General features: G+C 41.2%; 1 protein-coding gene across 33 annotated transcripts in view; it reads right to left on the reverse strand.

The window, feature by feature from the left end:
* SYTL2 (synaptotagmin like 2) overlaps positions 1-23275 on the reverse strand; it is a 146153-nt gene that overhangs the window by 15561 nt on the left and 107317 nt on the right. For 6 of the 33 annotated variants that reach the window (XM_021062588.1, XM_021062589.1, XM_013979213.2 and 3 more), the window contains 6 exons: positions 21416-22207; positions 13538-17464; positions 10571-10672; positions 8400-8453; positions 7127-7174; positions 2865-2959 (listed from right to left, as the gene is read on the reverse strand). In XM_021062588.1, the coding sequence (XP_020918247.1) occupies positions 2865-2959; positions 7127-7174; positions 8400-8453; positions 10571-10672; positions 13538-17464; positions 21416-22207 (5018 nt within the window). Of the gene's footprint in view, positions 1-2864; positions 2960-7126; positions 7175-8399; positions 10673-13537; positions 17465-21415; positions 22208-23275 lie in introns of those variants that run through there. The other 27 variants (XM_013979225.2, XM_005667202.3, XM_021062600.1 and 24 more) reach the window with 20 other exon arrangements.

Consider the following 23275-nt stretch of genomic DNA (forward strand, 5'->3'; position numbering starts at 1 on the left):
CTGAGGCTAATCTGATTTGTGTTTCAAGTTATATATATCATGCATGTGTACATAAATTTTTTCTTTTTCTTTTTAGGGCCACACCTGACATGTGGAGGTTCCCAGGCTAGGGGTCAAATCAGAGCTATAGCTGCCAGCCTACACCACGGGCACAGCAATGGGGGATTTGAGCAGCCTCTGTGATCTACACCACAGCTCATGGCAACGCTGGATCCTTAACCCCCTGATTAAGGCCAGGGACCGAACCCACATACATTCTCATGGATACCAGTTGGGTTCATTACCACTAAGCCACAATGGGAACTCCTAAATTTTAACTACCTTTTAGGTATTTCTATAGTACTATTGCGCTTTTTGTTGCGATAGAGAAGTATATTGAATTATACATTCTACCCACATTACATTTTAACAAGTTAAAAAAACACAGCAACAAGATTTTTATTCTAAATATGTTCCAGGAAATATTTGCCTGGGTCAAGAAAGAAAAGTTACAATAACAAATTTTATTATATTTATATCTAAAGTTTATTAGATGGTAGCTTTAAAAATGCATGATTCAGAATGAGCTCCTTTTGCGGTTAAAGTGTTTAGGGAATAGTTCAGTGGCTCCTGGGGTTAGGGAAACACCTTTGTGCAGGAATGGTTAGTTCATGCCAACATATTCCAGGGCCATGCAATTACATATCAGTGTAACAGATGCCAATTGTAATGCAGATTAAGAAAGGAGTTTTAAAAAATTATGATACATACGGATGAAAAAAGAATCCTTCCTCAAGGATGAAAGAAAAAAAAAATCCACACCTTTTTCATGTCTCTATTACCACCATCTCTCCCCCACACACTCATAAACCATTTCCCCCATCACAGCCCTAATACATTCTACCTAGTACATCAGATCATTAGTGATTATTGCAAGGATAGGACCTTGTTTTGATGACCTGGAACAGTGATTTTCACAAAGCTGGCCCTCAACAAAGGTGACGGATGCTAAGCCTCAAAGGGACAGTGGACAAAGAAGCAGGGCACCCCAAGTGCTTTGGAAGGTAAAATGATACAGCTTAACCTGGCATCTCTGATTTAGACTGTCTTTTGTGCAGAGCTATGAGGCAGCGGGTTAAAACTGAAGGGAGGAGAAAAATTAAACATCAAGGACTGGTATCATTTTGCCTCTCAAGTTATTATATGGTTCATTCAAAGGACCAACCAAGACCAAAGCGTATCAACAAAGGGATAAAAGCATAGGAACTCCATGAGGTGCCTAGGCTGGCTTCCAACTAATGAGTTCATGTCAAAGAATGAGTGATTCTTTCAAAGAAACTGTAATATGGGCTCTTAAGCACATTCATCAAGGGCTGAATATTTGCAGATGCAGATCATCTAAAGAGCAGGTAGAGGGGTGCCCAGGAGGTGGGGGAGGAGGGATGTAATTTATAAGTTGTCCAGAGCTTTCCTTACATTCCATCTACTAAGAGAATGCTTGAGGATGAAGCTTTTATTTCACCATGAAAAAATAAGACCACACTGCAAATAGGAAGCGTTAACATTAAGGTGCTATATGTCAGCATTGTGCTATGTGTTTTTCCTGCATTATCTCACTGACTCCTCCCAATCTAATGAGGTCAGTTCTAGGAAAGCACTCAGGGAAGCTTAGGAAATTGTCCATAATCACATAGACAATCAGTAGCACCACCAGGACCGGGAGTGTCTCACTTCAAAGCTCAGACTCCCAGGTGCCTGGCTGCAAGAACACACAATCTCAATTAAGGCAAAAGAGCTGAGTTAAAATCTTAGATCTACTTTTTAGTAGCTGCTGGACTTGGGGAAAGTTATTTTACCTATTTGAGGCTTTCTTCTTTTATAAAACGGAGGAAGGAGTTCCTGTCGTGGCTCAGTGGTTAACGAATCTGACCAGGAACCATGAGGTTTCGGGTTCGATCCTTGGCCTTGCTCAGTGGGTTAAGGATCTGGCGTTGCTGTGAGCTGTGGTGTAGGTCGCAGACGCTGCTCGGATCCTGCGTTGCTGTGGCTCTAGCGTAGGCTGGCAGCTACAGCTCCTATCCGACCCCTAGCCTGGGAACCTCCATATACTGCGGGAGCTATCCAAGAAATGGCAAAAAAGACTAAAAAATAAAAATATAAAACAGGGGAAACAGTATCTACCACAACTTGGTTAATGAGAGTATCAGAGAGACTATTAAGTGCCTGGTACTTACTCGGCACTCAGTGAATAGTAAATAGTCATGTTTTTACTTGAGACAGTTAAGTAGAGTAGTTAATAGCATGGGGGCCAGATTTGGGCTCTGGTTCAAGCCCTTTCTAGCTGAGTGAGGTTACCTTACCTTGCTTAGTCTCGGTTTCCTCACCTGTGCTATCTGGGAGTAACGATGGTGCTCTCCCCTCTCCCCCAGGGATTCTTGGAGGATTAAGAGAGATAATACCAAGGAATCACACCCAGTAGATATCACTCAAGTTTGCCATGTCACTGTGACTTTATTATTTTAACATATGCTTTCACGCTAGTTATGCTTTCACTCTAAGCATGTACTCTAAGCTGCACAGGAGTTCAGGCCAACATTTTTCTGCCTGGATTTCTTCTTTTACACCGGCTTTGAAACAAAAGTCACATTCCCAAATCGATGCAATATGACTTCACTACCAAAAAAAGGGTTACTGGAGGAGTCAGATGAGACATGCTTTGCCTCATTCCAGGACCAACAACACTACCTCTATTGATATGAGAGGCAAAAGTCAGTCCCGCTGACCTCTCTGGTCTCTGCCATAGCTGAATACAAACACACCAACCTTGGCATAGCAAATTCACCTATTTGGTTCCATTTTTCTGAAGGTACAAAAGACAAACTTGCCTCATCTTGTAGAAAGGCTGGAACAGACTTGCTCATCCTTTTGAGTTTGTCAGGGTGGGAAAACTGATTATCAGGCTGTGAAGGCACTGTGGAAACTAAACAGCAGCATGTTCCATTCAAAATTATCCTCAATGGTCAAACATAAGGCATTAAGTTGAAAACACACTTTTCTTAAATCTATGAACAGAGACGTTTCTGTAAAATGGTTAAAGGCACAGTAGTTCACATGCATAGGACCGTAAGATAAGCGACATGCAGTTTTCATAAATTATAAAGAACTAGCAAGGAGTTGAACCAAAGAGAAACCAAAAATTAATTTTAAGCCCACTAGGTTTGATCGCAATGGAGAACTCAATTTGAATTATACTGAAACATACAGCCAATGTGAATTGGTTTTCATTTTTTCACATCAGAGCTTTGACATGTACTTTATTGGTTCATCTCCTGGAGATATATGTTTAACATGCTGCAGGCTGAAAAACTATTTCATTGGATAGCAGGGATCTTGGTTCACAATTCAATCGTAAGAGTCCTGGGTACTGAGTGCCTGAGAAGAGGTCGGTTTAGTGACTGTTGTGATGACTTCTAAGAGTGTTTCTCACCCAGAATTATGAGACTACAATTTCAAAATAATTCTTTTTTGAAAACAGAACTTAGATAGCTGTCAACTCAGAGAATTTTCAACAGAGATATCCCAAGGCCCAAGTTTGAATGATGCAAGGTAGGCTGCTCTAAGAATTCAATATGAAAATGTAGCACACGGTTTCTTTCTGAAATATTAAGTATACGTATGGAATTTCACAATAAGATGACATATTCTCTAATTTGTGTAACTCTAGTTAGAAAACTGTTTTCTTTGTTTCTTCCTTCTTTCCTTTCGTATTTTCCGGGCCACATTTGCAGTATATGGAGGTGCCCAGGCGAGGGGTTAAAGTGAAGCTGTGGCTGCCAGCCTACACCACAGCCACAGCCACATGGGATCCACGCCATGCCTGTGACCTACACCACAGCTCATGGCAACACTGGATCCTTTAACCCACTGAGCAAGGCCAGAGACTGAACCCATGTCCTCATGGACACTAATTGGGGTCATTACCACTGAGCCACAAAACGAACTCTCTAGAAAACTGTTTTCTTCTTTGTCTAAAAATGACAATGTCTAAACTTTTCCGATGGTGAATCAGAGCTTTTATATTGAATAAGTTAATATGTTTTGAGGCACTTAGAATAGTTCCTGGCACATATTAGGCCCTGGGTCAGTATTTGCTAAACAAGTAAACATTATCTGATAGAAAAGCTTTATTTGGGAGTTCCCATCGTGGCTCAGTGGTTAACGAATCTGACTAGCATGCGTGAGGACGCAGGTTCGACCCCTGGCCTTGCTCAGTGGGTTAACAATCTGGCATTGCTGTGGTGTAGGCCAGCGGCTAGTGCTCTGATTCGACCCGTAGCCTGGGAACCTCCATACGCCATGGGTGCGGCCCTCAAAAGAAAAGAAAAAAACAATTTTAAAAGAGAAAGAAAATCTTCATCTTTCTAATGTGACAAAAAAAATATACTGACTTAGCTTTCTCATTGAAAGAGCTACCAGGAAAACAGATAAATACAGATCAAATTCTATTTCTATATATTATTCGAAAGCCTCAAATTTAGCCCTAAACATTAGCTAAATTCATCTTCGGTTAAAAGAAATCTAATGAAGGAAAATAGAAACTTGAACTACACATATTAAATATTTTCTTATTCACATAATAGTTCTCACCTAGCTTTAGCCTCACAAATGCATCAAAATACATTTACGGTGTCTCTCACAATATGACATCTGCTTTAACCACTTCCCATTAAACAGTAACACATGTGGATGTATTCAGGTGACTTATACCGAAGCAGGTTAAGATTAAGTCCTGCAAGGGCACTATATACCCCAAGGAGTAGGCAAAACTTTTTTATCCTAACACTGCTAACTGTTATTTTCAAAATATAGATCTACTACTCAAATGTAATCAGTTTTACATGTATTGGGCTTTAGTTATTTGTATTCTGATCATGCATTTCATTTCATCGAGAGAAAGAGAATAACCCCAGCCTGGGCACTGAGTCGTCTTGGCAAATATCACAAAAAAGAGAGAAATTAATTTACCCAGAATTTAGCATGTGATTAGCCTAATCGTCTTGACCAATAACTAAGCTAATTAGGAGGTCACAAATGAAGACAGATATATTGTTCTATATTGTCTATGTTTTGTCTTCACTTCTCAGGCCAATGATGAACAAGATATAAAAAGATAAAATAAGCTGACCAAACTCAAGTAGCCAGTTGCCACTTCAAACAAGACAGAAGCCTCATTTTTCTCTGCAGCAGCCGGACAGAGAACACACACAAGCCGGGATTGCTTTTTTCCCTAAATTGTTCTTAAGAATTTGTCAGGTCATGTGCCAAAGCTCAGCGCCTTCATCTCCGGCAGGAGAACTTCATGAGCAAAGTTTCAGATTTCAGAGGAGATGCCACTGCCTTTAAGCATCAGCATTTTTTCTCTAGCTAATGGCTCCTTCATTTAGCTGCTCTTCTCTTTACGAACCATTAGCACAGCCAAAGACCGTTGGGAAAGTGTTATTAAAAACTCTGTGGACTCCAGAGGGCAGGTATGTGTATCATCTTTACCCCTCCAGTGCCTAGGATTATGAAACCGGCTGAAAAAGGGACGCATATCTGCATGCTTTGCTCATTCCCACAGACACCTTTTTAAGGCACTATTTGTCCTCGAGACAATAGTCACAGTCAAGTACAGGAACCTTCAGATTGAACAGAAAACAGTGAATAATCATTATCTTTTCTTGGTGGGGGGTATTAATTAGTTGATGCACATTAGCTACCACAAGTATACATACACTTTTTTTTAAATGAAATATAGTTGACAAAAAGAAAAAGAAAAAAAGAAATATAGTTGACATACAATATTACGTTAGTTTCAGGTATACGACCTAGTAATTTCACATTTGCATACATTATGACTACCATAAGTCTAGTAACCATCTGCCACCATACAAATTTATTATAATATTATTGACCATACTCCTTATGCCTTGTGTTATCTCACCTTACATTTACAAGTTAATCCCCTTCATCTAGACCCCTCTTCTTTCCCCCTGCAACCACCCACTTGTTCTTTGAATCTGTTTTTGTTCTGTTTTTTTAGATTCCACATATAAGTGAGATCCTGTGGTCTTTGTCTTTCTGACTTACTTCTTGTAGCATCACACCCTCTACATCCATCCATGTTGTCACATACATTTCCCACTTAAGATTTTAAAATCCACGTGCTTTACATATTGAGCATGCAGTATTTGAGTTTTGAACCTCAGAGCTTAAACGAGGGGCAGTATGAAATTTACTTCTAAATCTGATACATAAAGGGGTATACAGAACCATACGACATCGTAATGGTCAAAGTGCAGCTCTTTCTTAGGTCCAAATACATCATAAATTGCTTCATGACTATAGTCTTGTGTCAAGGCCAAAAAAGATTCAATACTCAAGATCATAGTGCAACATAAAAGCCAAGTGATATTAGAAAGTGCCAATTTCACTTTAAGTAAACACTCAAACAAGAGAGAGACTGGCAAAGGTAATAACAGTGCTCAGTGACAACATGTGTGTGTCTGTGTGCATATTTATATGCATGTATATATGACTATGTAGTATGATCATATATACCCCTTTATAGATCAGATTTACAGAATTATGTGTGTGTGTATATCATTTTTTTATTTTTATTTTTTTAGGGCCACGCTGGCAGCACATGGAAGTTCCCAGGCTAGGGGTTGAATCGGAGCTACAGCTGCCGGTCTACACCACAGCCGCAGCAACGTGGAATACGAAGTGCATCTGTGACCCACACCACAGCTCACGGCAACGCCAGATCCCTGACCCACTGAGCACGGCCAGAGATCGAACACGCTTCCTTATGGATACTAGTTGGATTTGTTTCCACTGTGCCACAAGGAGAATGCCTATATATTATATATATAATATATATTAAATGTATAACGATTCATCAGTGGAATCATGAATTAATCTGTCAACCAAGGCAGTAGTAAAACGCTTTTTAATAAAACCCTTGTCAGAATGAAATAGTTTTTTGTAAGTGGCAAGAGTTTAGTACAATAATAAATGTTATTAAGGGGGTTAGTTATTTCAGTACATTTAACACCACGTAGAGTGGCAACATTTAGTCATTTGTAAGAAAGATCCTGCTACTCACTTCCTGGAATGCATTCATTTGTATCTGGCTCCTGATCTGCTTTTTGATCTACTCAGAAGAGCAACATTGAGAATAAATACCATTTCAACAGAAAGATTAAAGAGACATGAAAGTAAAGCTCAAATGTCAGTTTCACAACCCAGACTGCAGAATACATGACAGGTTTTCGGCTTGCTTTCGTCTGTTCCCCAGCGCATTTCTTCTGAGCCTGTTAAAGGGCTCCTGTTCAAATGAAAATCCAACATCCAGCATAGGAGATGTTCAGCATCTTTCCTCTCACTCACTCAGCCACAGCATGGAAAATGAAAAGAGCATTGGACTACGAGCAGTGACACCGAGAGCCTATCCCTACCCTCCCACCGACTGACTAGCTAAAGGAGCCTTGACCGATCACCTAATTTCTCTGAGCTTTTCTTATCTGTAAAACGAAGATAAAAATCACTGCCCCACCTACCTCAATGGGATTGTCGTAAATATAAAATGCGAAAGACAAAACTATTACATATAAGTAGGGCATGACCTGTGAAGAGCTCTGTTGCTGCATTTTACATGGGAAAGCTCAGTTAATATACAGTTTTCTTATTTTTGTGAAAGCAATTTAGAAAACAAAATTCCAGCATCCCAATACAAATCATACATTTGCATCAACGCTGAACCATAAAAATCAGCCTCCTTTCCATCCCTTCCCCAGCTAGCAACCTATTCATTTTATAACTGAAGCCAATAATACCTGGTCCACTGACAAGCTGCAAGACCTTCTGGCTCCTTAATATTCAGAATCAGTTCATTTCACTATACTTATGTTCATGAGCAGAAACAGGATGCCCGCTCTTGTTCTGGGACCCTTCTCTTTGAACTTAAAGCTTTACCAGTTATACCCAGAGAGATCTACATGCTGGGACTTGAGAATTAAATTCAGCGATAACTTAACCCAGGAATCCACTCCACTCTCCCTTCACAAGGAGTTCTGCATGTCAGAGTGGCAAAACCCTGCTCATATCCACAGAAATACAATTTCCTATTTATAGAAACCCTCGCTTGCCAAGGGTCTCCGATGAGATCCTCAGAACAGTGTCACCAGCAGAAACCTTAAGCATACAAACTGTATTAAATGCACCAAGTCAGAACCATTTTATAATAACTTAGGCACCATTCATCACGTAGTGGCAAATGACGCTCTTCTATTTATCTCACAGCTGCGTCCCGGTGACTGGCCCAAACCGCCCCAGAACCTGACACACAGACAGACATGCAAATACATAAAGATATTTACCATCTTCAGCACTACGTACTAATTCTTCTGGCAGATTATCTACTTTTGCTTGATCTGTGCAGGAGAAATTAAGAAACGGTTAACACGACTGCCCCTTGGCGAGGAAAGAACAATGCGATTGTCCCTGGGAGCCCCCGGAGTTGGCAGCAATTAGTCAAGATGCGGTGAGGGGTGCAACCAAGATGTCTTCCCCCAAATACTTTCTCTTTAGATTAGCTACTTGAGCCAGTGCCATAGCGGGAGCTCCCATTTCACCCCCGATGCAGCTTACATCAGCACGCTGCTGCACACGGACTCCCAAGGGTTAGATAGAGGGTTAGCTCAGAGCAAGCAATCGGCCGGCAGCAGGAGAAAGCACGGGGCTGCAGCAGCCTCTCTATTCTTCTGGAAAGGGTAAGATGCATAGCCATGACTAACACCTTCCCCAACCCTTGGTCATTAACAAATACTTCTGCGTGTGCATCATCGTTTGTGTATGCCTCTGGGAGCCTTGCTTGGGAAGTCAACTGAAGAGATGTAACTGGGGACCAGCTGCTAAGTGGAATCTTGGCAGGCTAGTGTGAGAGTGGGTATCGGTATTTGGAAGGGAGCGTGCAGGAATACCCGTCAGCTGATGGAGATTTTTTTTTTTTTTTAACCCTACACATTCCTGAGTACTTTAAAGCTGCGCCATGGAAATAGCCCCATGCTTCTCAGGCAAAAGGTTTGCCAAATTGGACAATTGTTGCTGAGGTTTTGTGTCCCCCCACCCCCACCCCCACGGCCTTCAGTGACATGGGAAAGAACAATCAGGGCTGTCTAGTAAGGGACTGGGCTCGCCTTCTCTGGAAGCATTCAGGCGGATGTGGGGGGTTGGCCACCTGTTGAGGAGGCTGTAGCGGGAATTCCTGAATTGGGGGTTGTTCGGAATGGGTGACCTTCAGGGTCTCTTCCAACCCTGGGATTCCAAGGTCTTTGGAAGGGTGAGGACTGCATTCCAAATCGGGACTACTATCCTCGAGCCCTGAAAATCTCCAAATTTTAGCAACTGTTTAGTGACACAGCTTTTTCTCTTTTTCCTTCTTTTTCAAATTCTGACATTTAGTCTCAATTGCAGATGCATAAAAATATTCTAAACATGACAGCAGTCAATTTTTAATCATATGAGTTTGGCAGTGGTTAACTTGCACTCAATACATTTTCTCATGACCATGTGTAATCCCAAGGGTGCATCTTAGATTAAAAATAATAAGAACAGGGAGTTCCCACATGGCTCAGTAGGTTGAGGCTCCAGCATTGTCACTGTAGTGAGTGGCTTGGGTCGGGTTCAATCCCTGGCCCAGGAACTCTGCATGCTGCGGGTGCAGCCCAAAAAAACAAAAACCCCTAGAAGTCGTAGTTTCCAATTCATTTGTCTGGCTCACAAGTTCCTATACACATTATACTTTATGTTAGTATTCAAGAAATCCTTCACCAATTAAAGCAGTCAATGGCGAATGATGTGCCTGAAGAGTTGCGTGCCAGGTAGCCTTTGGGTTTATAGCTCTACCATCCAAAAGAAATTCGTGAAAAGAAGGGATAAAAGAGAAAGGAAAGTTCTTGAAGTCAGGGATGAATTCATATCCATATCATGCAAAATTCATCGGGCAGCCAACACTCTCATATGTAACATGGTCACTTCATAAATGTTCTTGGTAACAGCCTGTTGATTTTGAGTCTCAGCTCTGCTATATGCCAGGATGCAAATTACTCTACCTCTCTTGACTTGACTTTCCTTATCTGTAAAATGGGGATAACAATTTGTCCCTCACAGGGTTGCTTATGCCAGTTCAGTAAAATAATGCGTGTAAAATGCTTAGCCACATCTTGGCACACAGGGATGTTAGCTAGAACCACTAGAACCACTAGCTACCACAGTCTTGAAATTTACTGTACTTAAATAAACACTCAAACTGGGATTTTTCAAGGAAACCCAGTGTCCTAGTAACCAAACCTCATGTGTTATTTTACAAGCAAAGTTTCAGCCACTTTAGGGTGAGCCTCTTCGGCTCCCTTCGGGAAAGTTATTCTCATCTGTTAAGCCCCCCTTTAGGGGTTTCAGTGCACAAGAGCATGCAGTCAGGCCACAGAAGAGCATGTAGCATTTTTAAGCTTAGATGGGGCATGAAGAGTGGGACAAACTTTATTCTCACTTGATGAATCTGATGAAATATCTTCTAGACTTTTGGAAGGCATTTTCCTAGCAGCACTCCTTTCCAAAGTTTTCAAAACAGGACTGGGTTCTTCTTCTGAACCTGTTACAAGACAAAACCGATGAATACTGCACAATGCAAACAAACAAAAAGACCACCAACCAAACTCTTAATAACCAATGGACATTGAAACAGTAGGTTGAAAGGAGGTATTATGCCATAAGTCTCTATACTTGTATTCACTCTAGGAAGCGCTCCACATACGAAAATAAAATTTCTCCACTATTAGTATGTTCTTTAAACAACGTTCCTGGTCAAGAAATATCTGTAAGCATAAATGACATAGAAACAAGATTAACAAGATGACCGCATTAATAGAAATGGGATCTCTTAGTTGTCTACACCTCTGTTTTAGGCACATGATTTGCTCCTTCACTTCTAGCTTTTGAAGATAGCCACAAAATAGTTTTAGGGACATTAAAATCATTAGCTGAAAACCATGGAAGGCAGGATTCAGATGTTTCAACATCGGTGTATAATAGGGTACCTGGATGGGTGAATTCTCCAGATCAACAAATGTAGGCTTTGGGGGTTGCATGAACTTAATAAAATTTCCAGCAAAATGGTGGGTAAGGACATGAGATAGTCAATTTTTTTAAATTTTGCTAAGACATTTCAAAGGGGGGAGACTCTACCGTCCTACCAATGCCTTTCTTTTATAAAAAGGAAAGGCATTTTAGGAACACAAGAGAAAAAAAGTAAAAGGGCATAACACCTAACATTACAAAACAATTGCTCTAGACAGTCCTTCATTTTTCCATTTCGACGGTGAAAACTCCCTCCCAGATAAGCCCTGGTCTGAGTACTGCCATTCGTCACTGCTGTATTCTCAGTGCCTAGAATAGTGGCTGGCAACAGGCACTTCAAAAATGTTTGCTAAATCAATGAATGATTCCATTAATGAGTCGATGAATTTGGGAACCATTTCTCTAGACAATACTTTCCTGAAATGCATCCCAGTTCTGCCCAATGTTAATAGGCATTCCACAGTAATGGATTCCAAGATGGATCAGATTTGAGTTGCTCTGTGTTCAAATGTAAAAGGTTCCTACTACAGACCTTCTCAGTGACTTTAATATGCTTTAATATACTAATAATGCACATAATCTCCTAGCATTCTCTCCCTTTTTTTAAAAGGAACATATTAAACTATTGATTGGTTAAGAGCTCAGCCACAAGTCAAACATGTTAGGATGCTCACCAAAATTATGGTACTCTTGTTGTCAGGTTCTTTCCTACTCTCATTCCAGCTCCACCCATTTATGTAAAAAATAATAATTTAGGTTAAAGGATATGGAACTATGACTGTACCATTTTATACCTCCTACTTGGCTTATCATTTTAAAACATCTTCTCTGGGCTTTGTCTGGGTGGTTCTTTATACTTCATTTTTTTTTTTTTTCTTTTTGCCTTTTCTAGGGCTGCTCCCGTGGCATATGGAGGTTCCCTGGCTAGGGGTCGAATCAGAGCTGTAGCCACCGGCCTACACCACAGCCACAGCAACACAGGATCCGAGCCGCGTCTGCCACCTACACCACAGCTCAAGGCAACGCTGGATCCTTAACCCACTGAGCAAGGCCAGGGATCAAACCTGCAACCTCATGGTTCCTAGTCGGATTCGTTAACCACTGAGCCATGACAAGAACTCCTATACTTCATTTTTAAGATGGGCTTTTTGTTGTTCAATCAGTTACACTGGTATTCTTGAACACAGCTATACACATTAAGGAACAATCTCCAAAGTAAGAGCAAATTTACAAGCCCTTCACCTCTGATGGGTCAGTTTACCCTAGTAACTCATGAGGTAGCTTAGTAAAAGTCTACTTCAACAATTTAACATGCTTATACACCTGCTTATAACATGCATATGTCTGGTTTCAGAGACCGGTATTTCACTTTCCTTTTCTCACCAGTAACAAATGTTAAAGGGGCTTCAGCTTGATTAATCAGGATTAAAGGTGGATTCTTGGTCAGTTTTCAAGAAGAGGCCCTCCAGTTACTTGTAAAGGAACCCAAACCTCTCAAGTCAGCCACTCAGCAAAGCTCATTTGTTCCCACTGAGACTGAAGGGAGGTAGAAAAATGACAAATTCCATTAATTTTCTACTAAGGAAGGTGGTCAACACTAGTTGTTGTGCAACTTTGGTTAAAATGTTCCAGCCAGAGAGTATCCTTTATCATTTCATCCCTCTAATCAGGTAACTTCTAATCCCTATTTGTTCCTGGGTTTCCCTCCTAAAATAACCATGTTGATCAGAACAGCAAACTGACTTAAGCCCTGGGGCTTCATAGCCTGGCTGAAACCAGGACCCAAAGTCCACTTAGAAGAATATGGTAATTGATTAAGATCTTCATCCACTTAGCTAAAGCTGGAGCCAAAGAAATGCTTCAGGCCAGGCTATGCCCTTAGGTGGAATCAGGTGAAGTCATCGGACTGAGTCATACTCTAGAAGGGGAATAGTCTGCAGATAATTGAAAATGAGAAGGAGAGAGCGGCAGCAAAAATACCACAGCACAAGATATCTGAGGGAAAGTTCCAGCCTTGCACTTTTGTTCCTGGTACTCAGCCACTACTGTGGTAAAATGCTGCCCCTAAAAGAGAAATTTGAGCTCCTTTGTGGCACTTTCTTGCCACAGATCTTACTATTTTTGAAACATAAAGATTCTACTGTTGATTGGTGAGAATCAAGCCAGATTCTGAAACACTGCCTTATGGGTCAAGCAATCGCTATGTAATTCATTTGATTAAAGAATACAAAAGGAAATGTAGTTTTTATTAAGAAAATCTAGGGAGAACTGAAGTGCAGAGAATTTAGCACAGTTTGGGACTGTCAAATTAATCCTAGTTTTAAAAGCTATACCATCCTTTATGTCACCATTATGTAAACGAACTCATTAAAATGCTCACTGGAGGTATTTCTCCAGCTTTCTGCATTAGAACTGATGTTTCCATCTGCAAAATCAGAGTCAGAGATGCCTTCTTTTTCTTCATGTTTCCCTGCTCTCTTATACAGTGATGCCAGAATCAATTCAACTTTACTTATTTTCATAGAGTTTTCTGCGGTCGTCAGGAGAGGGAAGAAGGGTTGCTCACTTCTGGGCAAACTAATTGCTTCAGGAGCCTCTTTGAAACCCGGCTCCTGAGAAGCCCCTTCTTGAACCACTGCCACCTCCCTCTCACTATCCCTGTCCTCTGGGGGGTTTATCATTTCAGTGGTCCCTGTTGCATGGTCCACAGACAGTTGTGCGGTGCCAGGGATCTCAATCCCACTTTCAGAACCACAGAGATCTATGGATCCATCAGTCACAGCTTTGTCTCTTCCCAACTCTTCACCACCTTGGTTGACGTGGGACCGGGAAGCATGACTCTTGAGCTTCATTCCAGAGGCCCCTGAGGCTGTCCAGGAAAAGGGGGGCACTTTCCCCAGGCACCTCGCCTGCCTTGACTGGGAAAGCTCCTTCTCGGGAGTTTCATCCTTCACTGACATTGGGAGCTGATAAGAACAACTGTTAGATGTTTCTTTAAGGAGTTTCTCAAAACCAATATCAAAAGCACCCTCAGCTTTGGATGGGGCCTCAGACTTTTTTATTGTTTCTTTTACTTCCTTAGGATGGAATGCAGGAGCAGCTTGCCTGGGCACCTCAGTACTACCTATTAGCTCAGATGAATCAAGAGCCCTGGGATCACTGTCATGTCTTGAACAGGGGGTTGCAATTGTTTCCTTCAGTAGTTTTTCTAAGCCAGCGCTGAACTCAAGGAGCTCTGATTTAGGCTGAACAACTGTCTCCCTCACACTTTCTGTCACTTCCTGAGGTAACTCTGGGCCGTACCGAGCAGCAGTGGAAGCAGATGAGCTCAGGGTCTGCTCTGTTGGAGACATGTGGGCAGCTGACCAAGACCCAGCTTCCTGAGTTTTATCAGGAACTACGCTAAAGGCACAAAAGTTCTTTCTCTCTGGAACTGTGGTGTCCACTGAAGCCCATGGTGGGCTAACTCTCAGAGAATCTGGGGGGCTACCTGGGACCTGCACGCTCTCAGGAAATTCTGCGTTTACTACTCCAGAAACGACTTCCCTCTCAGCTGGATAACTCAAACAGGCTTCTCTAAAGAGCTTCTGTAATGCAGCCCTGACGTCAGCCAGTGCAGGTTTGGGTGGAATAACAATCTTTTCTACAGTCTCTGAGATTTCCCTTTGAGAAGGAAATGCCTCATCCTGGGGAGCAAGCTGAGCATCCCTGAAAGAGGGCCTGTCTTGGGGAGAGTTGGCCACATCCCTGCAAGAACCCTTTCTGTGACACTGGGGAGGCTGACCCAGTGGGCGAGAACCCTCTGCGCCCACGCGAAATGAGCTCGCCACCTTCAGCGGGCACTCACCACTCCGAGCTGTCTGGGAGGGAGCCGTCTTTCCCCAAGTTTCTCCCCCCTCTGGCAAAGGAGCTACTTTCTCTCTCTGATAGACTGATGGATTCGGATTCCCTTCTATCCCCTTTGCAACCTCTCTATGCTCTTCAGACTCAGCGCTGATCCTAGTAGTGATGAGCTCACACTTGGTGTGCAAGGGCGAGGGTGGAGTTCCAGGTGTTTCCTTCAGGAGTTTGTCTAGACTCGCAGCCAAAGTGTTCGGTTTGACCCTGGGAGGAGCTACTGTTTTGTCTATATGTTCATGAATGATCTCCTTAAGTCCTTTGGCTTCTTCCTCAATAGCAGCAGAATCTGTCTTTGGAGGCCATATCCTCTTTTCAGAAACCCCTGGTTCAAGCACTTGTTTTTCATGAACTTCTCCACCAGAAGCCTGGATGCCTGGGGACGAAGCTTCTGAAAGCAGCTTCTGCAAGCTGTCGTTAAAAGTGTCTTTGTAGTCCTTAGACGAAACACTTGTTTTCACTACGGATTCCTGAATCTCTTGCATCTTTCGGTCAGAGTAATCCTTTTCTTCCTTGAACTCTGGAGTAACAAACGGTTCCGTATTTTTTTCCATGTTTTCCTTTGGTGATTCATTTCCTGGCAACTGATGAGTGGACTTTCTGGGTGGTCTCAATGGAAATGTGGTTTCATCTGGTAACACCTGGAGTGTGCTCTGTGAATTTAATTTCTCTGTTTCCTCTCTTGCCGGAACTGTTTTCTCTCTTTCGTGGGTATTTTTTCCTGATGATTTAATGTCACTGAATTCTTTGTGTTTCTGGCTATTAAAAGGCACAGATTTTTTTTGGCCGCTGGTGGTAGTATTCTCCTCCACAGTATCTTGACTGTTTGGCTGGGCTCCTAAGTCCCAAAACTTCCTCAGATTCTCAAATTGAGAGTGATTATAGACCTGTTCTGTACTGGGTTCATCCATTCTTTCTCTTAGGGACATAACTTTAAAGTTGGGATTCGATTCATCGATTTGAGATCTGTCTTTCTCCAAAGAGGTATGTATTTCACTCCCAACATCTGAAGGATGTGGCAGTGGCGGTAAAGTAGTGTCCTTTCCGGAATGCAAATGGTCTGGCACTGGTAATCTTTTCACAGGCTCAGTTGTCTTATTCCGAAACAGAGACACTTGACCTGGTTGGTCAGCTGAAGGATAATTTTTGGATGGACCTAATACTTGGGGCCTGGTCTCTTTAGGTTTATGTGAGGAATAAAAACCAGAGAGATGGGCTGCTTGGCCATCCTTATCTAGGACCACTGGTTTGGCAGTGACTTGATTATTATATTTACTATGGCCTGTAGATAAACTATTGGTGGACTTCACAGGCGGATATGCATTAGCAGAAGGTCGTTCCTGACTGAATGAAGATGTGGGTTCTTTATGAGTTATCTTAGCAGCAGTTTTCTCACCTTCCCAAAACGATATTCTGTCACTCACTCTTTTGTATTTCTCTCGCTGCACTTGGTTCTGGGAAACCTCACCAGCTTCTTGTAGCTGGACCTCGGGCTTCTTCCAAGACTTATTGCTGGCCACCTCAGGTGGCAGTTCAGTCTTCTCCGGTTCTAAAGAAGCTTTAAGGTTATAAGTATCCCTTCCTTTGCTCTCTCTCTCTGCCTTCATGTTGTCTTTCAAACTTGGCTCTTCGGCAATTGCTGTAGAATCAAAATTCACTTCCGACTTTCCTCTGTTTTTTTCATAAACATGAAGCTTGGGCTCTTCTTGTTCACTTAAGCTGTCAACATCCTTAATGCGGCATGAAGCCTGGCCTTCTGCATGAGATCCTTTGTGAACACTGTGAGAATAGTGACGGGTTGGAGGAAGTACCCCAGTTCCTTCTATGTTTTTTGAACCTTGGCTATAGTCCACAGTTTTACTCTCTTGATTTGGACTATAGATTTCAAATGGTTGCAGTATGCCTGGATGTTCCTTGCCTTGTTGGGACAAATTAATAGATTTGGGTTTGACATTCACCTTGTGGTCCTGGCAATTTTCAGAAGGCAGCATATTTTCCTCCATCTGAAATGCTGAATCAGATACCGCAGGTGTCAATTTCACTTTGGTGGATAATAGAGCCTTTGAGCCATTTTCTTTTGGACTGCTATCATCTGTCTCCAAGGCAACCGCAATCTGTGACTTTGAGTTTGTTTCTCCTTTGGGCTCTGTTTCTCGGGGATGTTGGAGAGATGACTTACTGTCTTCTGAATGAGAACTTCGGTTAAACCAGTCTAGGACTTTAGATATGGAATCATCAGTTGTCTTCCTCATCTCAGTGGCATATGGACCAGAGCGTGAGGACGTCTTAGCTTTTAGGGCCTTGAGAGGAGGGGGCTTACCTTGCTGATGGTCTCTAGAACTGTGATCTGGCACCTGAGAAGGCTCAGGCTCAGTGTGAGACAGTTCATCTGCAACACAGAAACGCTTTTCTAAATAAGAAAAGAGAAAACTTACAGAATTATTCTTTGGTCACTCACAATATCTTTTAAAAAGGCGCTTTGCATTTACACTTTCCACACCATTAACTATTTATAGTAGCATGTATCAGGCGTTAGAATGTAAAGCATCCTCATTAAGATATTCTACCCAAGATGCCCTATAAGAATAAAGGAAGCTAAATATAGACCCCTGGAAGTGCAGGAAATTCCAAGTGTCTGTTTTCTCTTAAAAATTTATGTGGGTTTTGTATTCTGGCCTATGTTACATTTTAAATATTAATTTTCTCCTTGTCTCAAATTTTTGCTTCAAACAGACGTTCCAGGAAGATACAGCACATTGATTTTATGACTCCGCCCATCCCCTGGCACACCCCCAAACCCTTGAGAGGGCTTATACTCGAATTTGAGGGAGTTTCCATTGTGGCTCAGAGGTAAAGAAACCCAACTAGTATCCATGAGGATGCGGGTTCAATTCCTGGCCTTGCCCAGTGGGTTATGGATCTGGAGTTGCTGTGAGCTGTGGTGTGGATTATAGATGCAGCTCAGATCTGGCATTGCTGTGGCTGTGATGTAGGCTGGCCGCTGTAGCTCCAATTCAACCCCTCTCCTGAGAACTTCCATATGCTATGGGTGAGGCCCTAAAAAGATAAAAATAAATAAATATTTATTTATTTATTAGAAACAAAGATTTTGGAGATTTCAGGACCTGGGAAAACAGCTTTCAGGAAGATTAAACAAGGAGTTCCCTCCAGAACATCAGAATGGCACAGTGAAGACACTGGCATTCCTGGGCCTTCCTCCTGCTAGACCTAACCTGAATTTCTGAATATGAGGCCCAGGAATCTTTCCTACCAGCTAGCCCAGTGACATAGTAGAGTCTGGGCCCATGGTGTCGAGAGGCTCCCGCACTACCCCCTATTTCACTTCTGCAATTTGTAGTTTCTGTGAGACAAGTAACATGAGGACTGATGGAGGATGTGATTTCTACCTATCCCCTGATGTTTGCTAGCCCAGTGGCTAGGAGGCTGGAATAGGATATTTAAGTTCTTCCTAAGCTACAGGAAAGCAGGGAGAGACTTTTCTGAACCTTAACCACAAGGGATGTGGCACATGAGGGAACTCAGGCATTTCCCCCTCTTCCTTATAAATGCTAAGCTACACGATACATGTTTCTGAAAATAATAGGAGCCAAATTTTTATGAAGTCAGCTGTATTGCAAAAGCACCAGAAGAAATGTCAATGAATCAAATTCTCTCTTGGAGTTCCCTTCGTGGCTCAGTGGTTAACGAACCCGGCTAGGATCCATAAGGATGTGGGTTTGATCCCTGGCCTCGATCAGTGGGTTAAGGATCTGGCGTTGCAGTGAGCTGTGCTGTATGTTACAGACTCGGGTCGGATCCTGCATTGCTGTGGTGTAGGCTGGCAGCTGTAGCTCCAATTTGACCCCTAGTCTGGGAATCTCCATATGCTGCAGGTGTGGCCCACCCCCCCAAAAAAAATTCTCTCTTTAATTTTAACAGCTCTGGCTACATATACAAACAACAAAGGCTTAAAACAATAACAACAACAACAACAAAGGCTTGTACAATAATTGGCTTATAGTGGATCCTGGTTTCTTTCTTAACTACACATTATACAATTAAATTTCTGTCAGTAATAGTGAAGTTCTTTTGAGATATATTTAAGCATTCTTTATTAGTCTAACAGAACACTTAAGATGAAAAAAAATGCTTATAATATACTGTCAGGGGAAAAAAAAAGTCTGGACAGTATAAACATAATTTAAATTATATCCATGACTGAAAATGATTGAAAGGCCCTACAATTAAATGTTCACAATAATTAATGCTGGGTGATGTTATCACAGATGATAACTGTTTTATTCTGCGTGCGTTTCTTTTTTTCCAATGTTTCTACACTTTTCAAATGAACATGTATTACTTTAAAAATAAAAACACACAGGGAACTACGTCCAATTTCTTGCAGAACATGATGGGGGATTATAAGGGAAAGAGAATGTATATATATGTATGCCTGGATCACTCTGCTGTATAGCAGAAACTGGCACATTTTCAATCAACTATAATTTAAAAAAGAAATGAAAATAAGAATAGTTATTTTAAAAGTTTTATGCCAGGTAATATTTTGTTTTCTTCGAGTATTATAATGAGTGTGATACTGACTGTCCTAAAGCTTAGAGCTAAAGTCACATCCTTATAATTCACACAATTAGAGAGTTTACCAATTTTTCTGTCCTAATCTTCTTTTTATGCTCTAGTATTTACTGGTGTGTGTGTCTATATCATACACATATACTAATATATTATATATAATATGTATATATAGGGATAACAGCAGACCATTAATGAGTAAGTAGAACTTTGTTTATAAGCTCTAAGGCCAGAATATTTGTTTGCCAATCAATTTAATTGACGCCTTCTTCCCAAATTTCATGGTGAGTTGCAATTGAAAAATCACAAAGCACAAATAAATAGATGATATAAAGTTATAAAGGTAGTCTGTGGGAAAGCAGGCATACTTTGAAAAACCAAAGTTTTGCCAATTTTTTTCTATGGATTATAACAAAGGAAAACAACCAAAAATTTTTGTTTCCTCTTTTGGATGAATATTTAAGTAAGCATCGTCCAATTATTGGCTAGGGTCTACTCAAACTTTACTAATTTCCTTTAATACGAGCTCCTTTATATCTTGAAGAAGCACCTGCTAATTTAAAATTTTTTAAAAAAAATATTCTGTTCACATGCTTTACAATGTCAGGGAGAGGGGTGATAGAAATGTTTTATCCTTTGAGAAGTGAACTGATCCTAACAAGTATGAAACTGTAGGCCGGAGCAAAAGTGACTCAAGGTCAACTTAACATTGACTAATAAGGGAGGGGAAAGCACATGAAACTTGACTTTTACTACTGGAAATCTTCCTGACTAAAAATATTATCATAGGGTTGGAGTAAGATTTAGTGAAGGTGGAGAAAGAATATATAAAGTGACTTTTCACATTTTTTTTTCTTTTTAGGGCCGCACCTGTGGCATATGGAAGTTCCCAGGGTAGGGGTCGAATCTGAGCTATAGCTGCTGACCTACGCCACAGCCACAGCAATGTGGGATCTGAGCCTCATCTGCAACCTACACTACAGCTCAGGGCAACACTGGACCCTTAACCCAAGGCCAGGGATCAAACCCGTGTCCTCATAGATACTAGTCGGGTTCGTTACCACTGAGCCATGATGGGAACTCCTTGTTTTTTAAAACATAAGAATTACGAAGTAATTCTGTAGGTATGGGGAAGCTGTTTGAGGCATCCCCTGAGAGTTTTAAAATCTTTGAGAGCTAGTTAGTAGGAGAAAGTGGTATTCTCACTGCCTCCCAGCTCACACCGCAGAAGAAGAAAATTCCTTCAGAGCATTTAAAGTCTAAGAACAAACAGATGGAGGCCCTGGGCTGGCCCAAGCATGAGGCTTTTTGTAGTAAGAATTTAAAGTCTAGTTTCCCGTCCTTTGAGGCTAGGAAAGTGAAGGTTCTCCTGAAATTAAGAGAAAACAGAATTTGGTTTAAATGATAATTGATAAATTTGCACTAGGTGAGTAATAATACTATTTACTCTGTGCAAAGGTCTAAGCATAATTCACACAATTAGAGAATACATTTGACTTATCTCAAAATACTGCATATACATTTTGACTTATCTCAAAATACTGTAATTTGTTTAAATAATTGATACAATTACATTTTTTAGGATTAAGCACAATGTGCCAAAAAGTGTGCTATCCTGGTTCTTTTCGTTATTGGTGGTTGAGGAAAACCTCCAAATCCATTAAGAGGTATAGACATTCCCCAGGGGCATCCACTGGGCTGCCTGGCTGGCCTGGCTATTCCAAGCCCACTGGGTCATTTTTTTGTAGCCCGGTAGTGACGAATCTCTTACCAGCAGGGTTTTGGGACAATGTTGACTCAAGCTTTAACAATTCTGATGAGTTAGCTTTGTGTTCACCAAGGGTGTGTGGATTCTCAGTGGACTGTGGTCTTGCAGTGAGAACTTCTTTGGGAGAATGGTGCTCATTAACTGGAAAAGAACCAGAAGTTGTTGGCTGATGTGTGTCACTTTTTGATGCACTTGGGCTTGAGGCTGGGGGCTGAAAAGGCAAAGGCTTTCTGTCCTGCGAGGGCTTAGGGTCCTTCCAAAACTCATCTGCGTCCCCAGCATCTTCTGTTCCATTCTTCAACGAGTCAGATTCTAAAACACCAAATTCTCCCACCTCACGGCCACGGACTAGCTCTGGACTCTGTGGGTGTCCATCTTCCAGCGCAGAGAATCTCACGTGCTTTAACGGCTCCAGCGAGTTTGAGGAGGAGTCATCCTCTAAAGAACACTCCTTCTCAGAAATCCTCTCATGGATGGTTAGGCCAGGGGACACGATTTTGCTTTTGGGTTCAAAGCTCTGATGGAAACGAACAGTTTCTGAGTCTGTGCTGCTGGAACTGGAGTTGCGTTTCAGGATCCCTCGCGGAGGCCCTCTTGTGTTCAGGGAGTCTGTCCTTTGTCTAGGAAGGGACTGCTTATCATCTTGCTTTAGGTCAGGTGATTTGTACATCATTCTCCTGGCTTTGGGGATTGGAGGCTTGATTTGGGACCCTTTCTCAGGGCCTGGCAGAGTCGGCTCTGGTTTCTCTAACTTTTGACTTGAAATATCCGGGCGAGATGATTTTTCTTTGGACTCTGACAGTTCACCGGAAAAATCAAACATATTAGATGATATACCAAATGGACAGTAACTCAATAATTTAAAACACTTATAAATTTAATCTACATTTAGCAAAAGTACTAAAATATTAAAGACAGTAAAGCATGTAGCCTAAGTACAGTCCTAATTAAAAAACCTTTAAAAATTAACGCCTGAACGTTATTGAACCAGACATTTAAGACTGCTGTGTTTTACATATATACACAATAAAAAAAAGTTTAAAAAAGAATTTAAAAACTCAAGTAGGCTAAAAGAAAACCACAAAGTCACTTAAAAAATTCACGTACACAAACTAGAAAAGGGAATACAATTTTTTTAAAGAAAATCTCAATATCTAAAGCAAAGATTAATATAGTCAAAAAGTTTTAAAAAAAAAGTGTAACCTGTCCTGTTTCAGGGACTTTTTACAGTAAAATATTTTGTGCTATAACATAAATGTCCATCAACAGAGGAATGGATAAAGAAGATGTGTGTACATATACAATGGAATATTACTCAGCCATAAAAAAGAATGAAATAATGCCATTTGCAGCAATATGGATGGACCCAAAGCTCATTATACCAGGTGAAATAAGTCAGAGACAAATATCCTATGACATCACTTTTCTGTGGCATCTAGAAAAAATGATACAAATGTATTTACAAAACAGAAATAGATTCACATTCTTCAAAAACAAACTTATGGTTACTAAATCGGAAAGTTGCAGGTTAGGGATGAAGTGGGGGCTTGGGATTGGCATATGCACACTATTATACATGGAATGGGTGGTCAATGGGGACTTCCTATAGAGCACAGGGAAATCTACTCAGTATTCTGTGATAACCTATATGGCAAGGAAATCTGAAAAAGAATATGTGTGTAACTGAATCACTGTTGTACAGCAGATATTATCACAACCTTGTGAACCAACTATACTTCAATAAAACATTAAAAAATGAAAAAAGTATGCTATTTAAAATTTACCCACTGCTGTATAGCACAGGGAACTATGCCTGTGATGGAACATGATGGAGGATAATGTGAGAAAAAGAATGTATATGTC

This window comes from Sus scrofa, chromosome 9 (assembly GCF_000003025.6).
Source record: "Sus scrofa isolate TJ Tabasco breed Duroc chromosome 9, Sscrofa11.1, whole genome shotgun sequence".
NCBI classification, from domain to species: Eukaryota; Metazoa; Chordata; class Mammalia; order Artiodactyla; family Suidae; genus Sus; species Sus scrofa.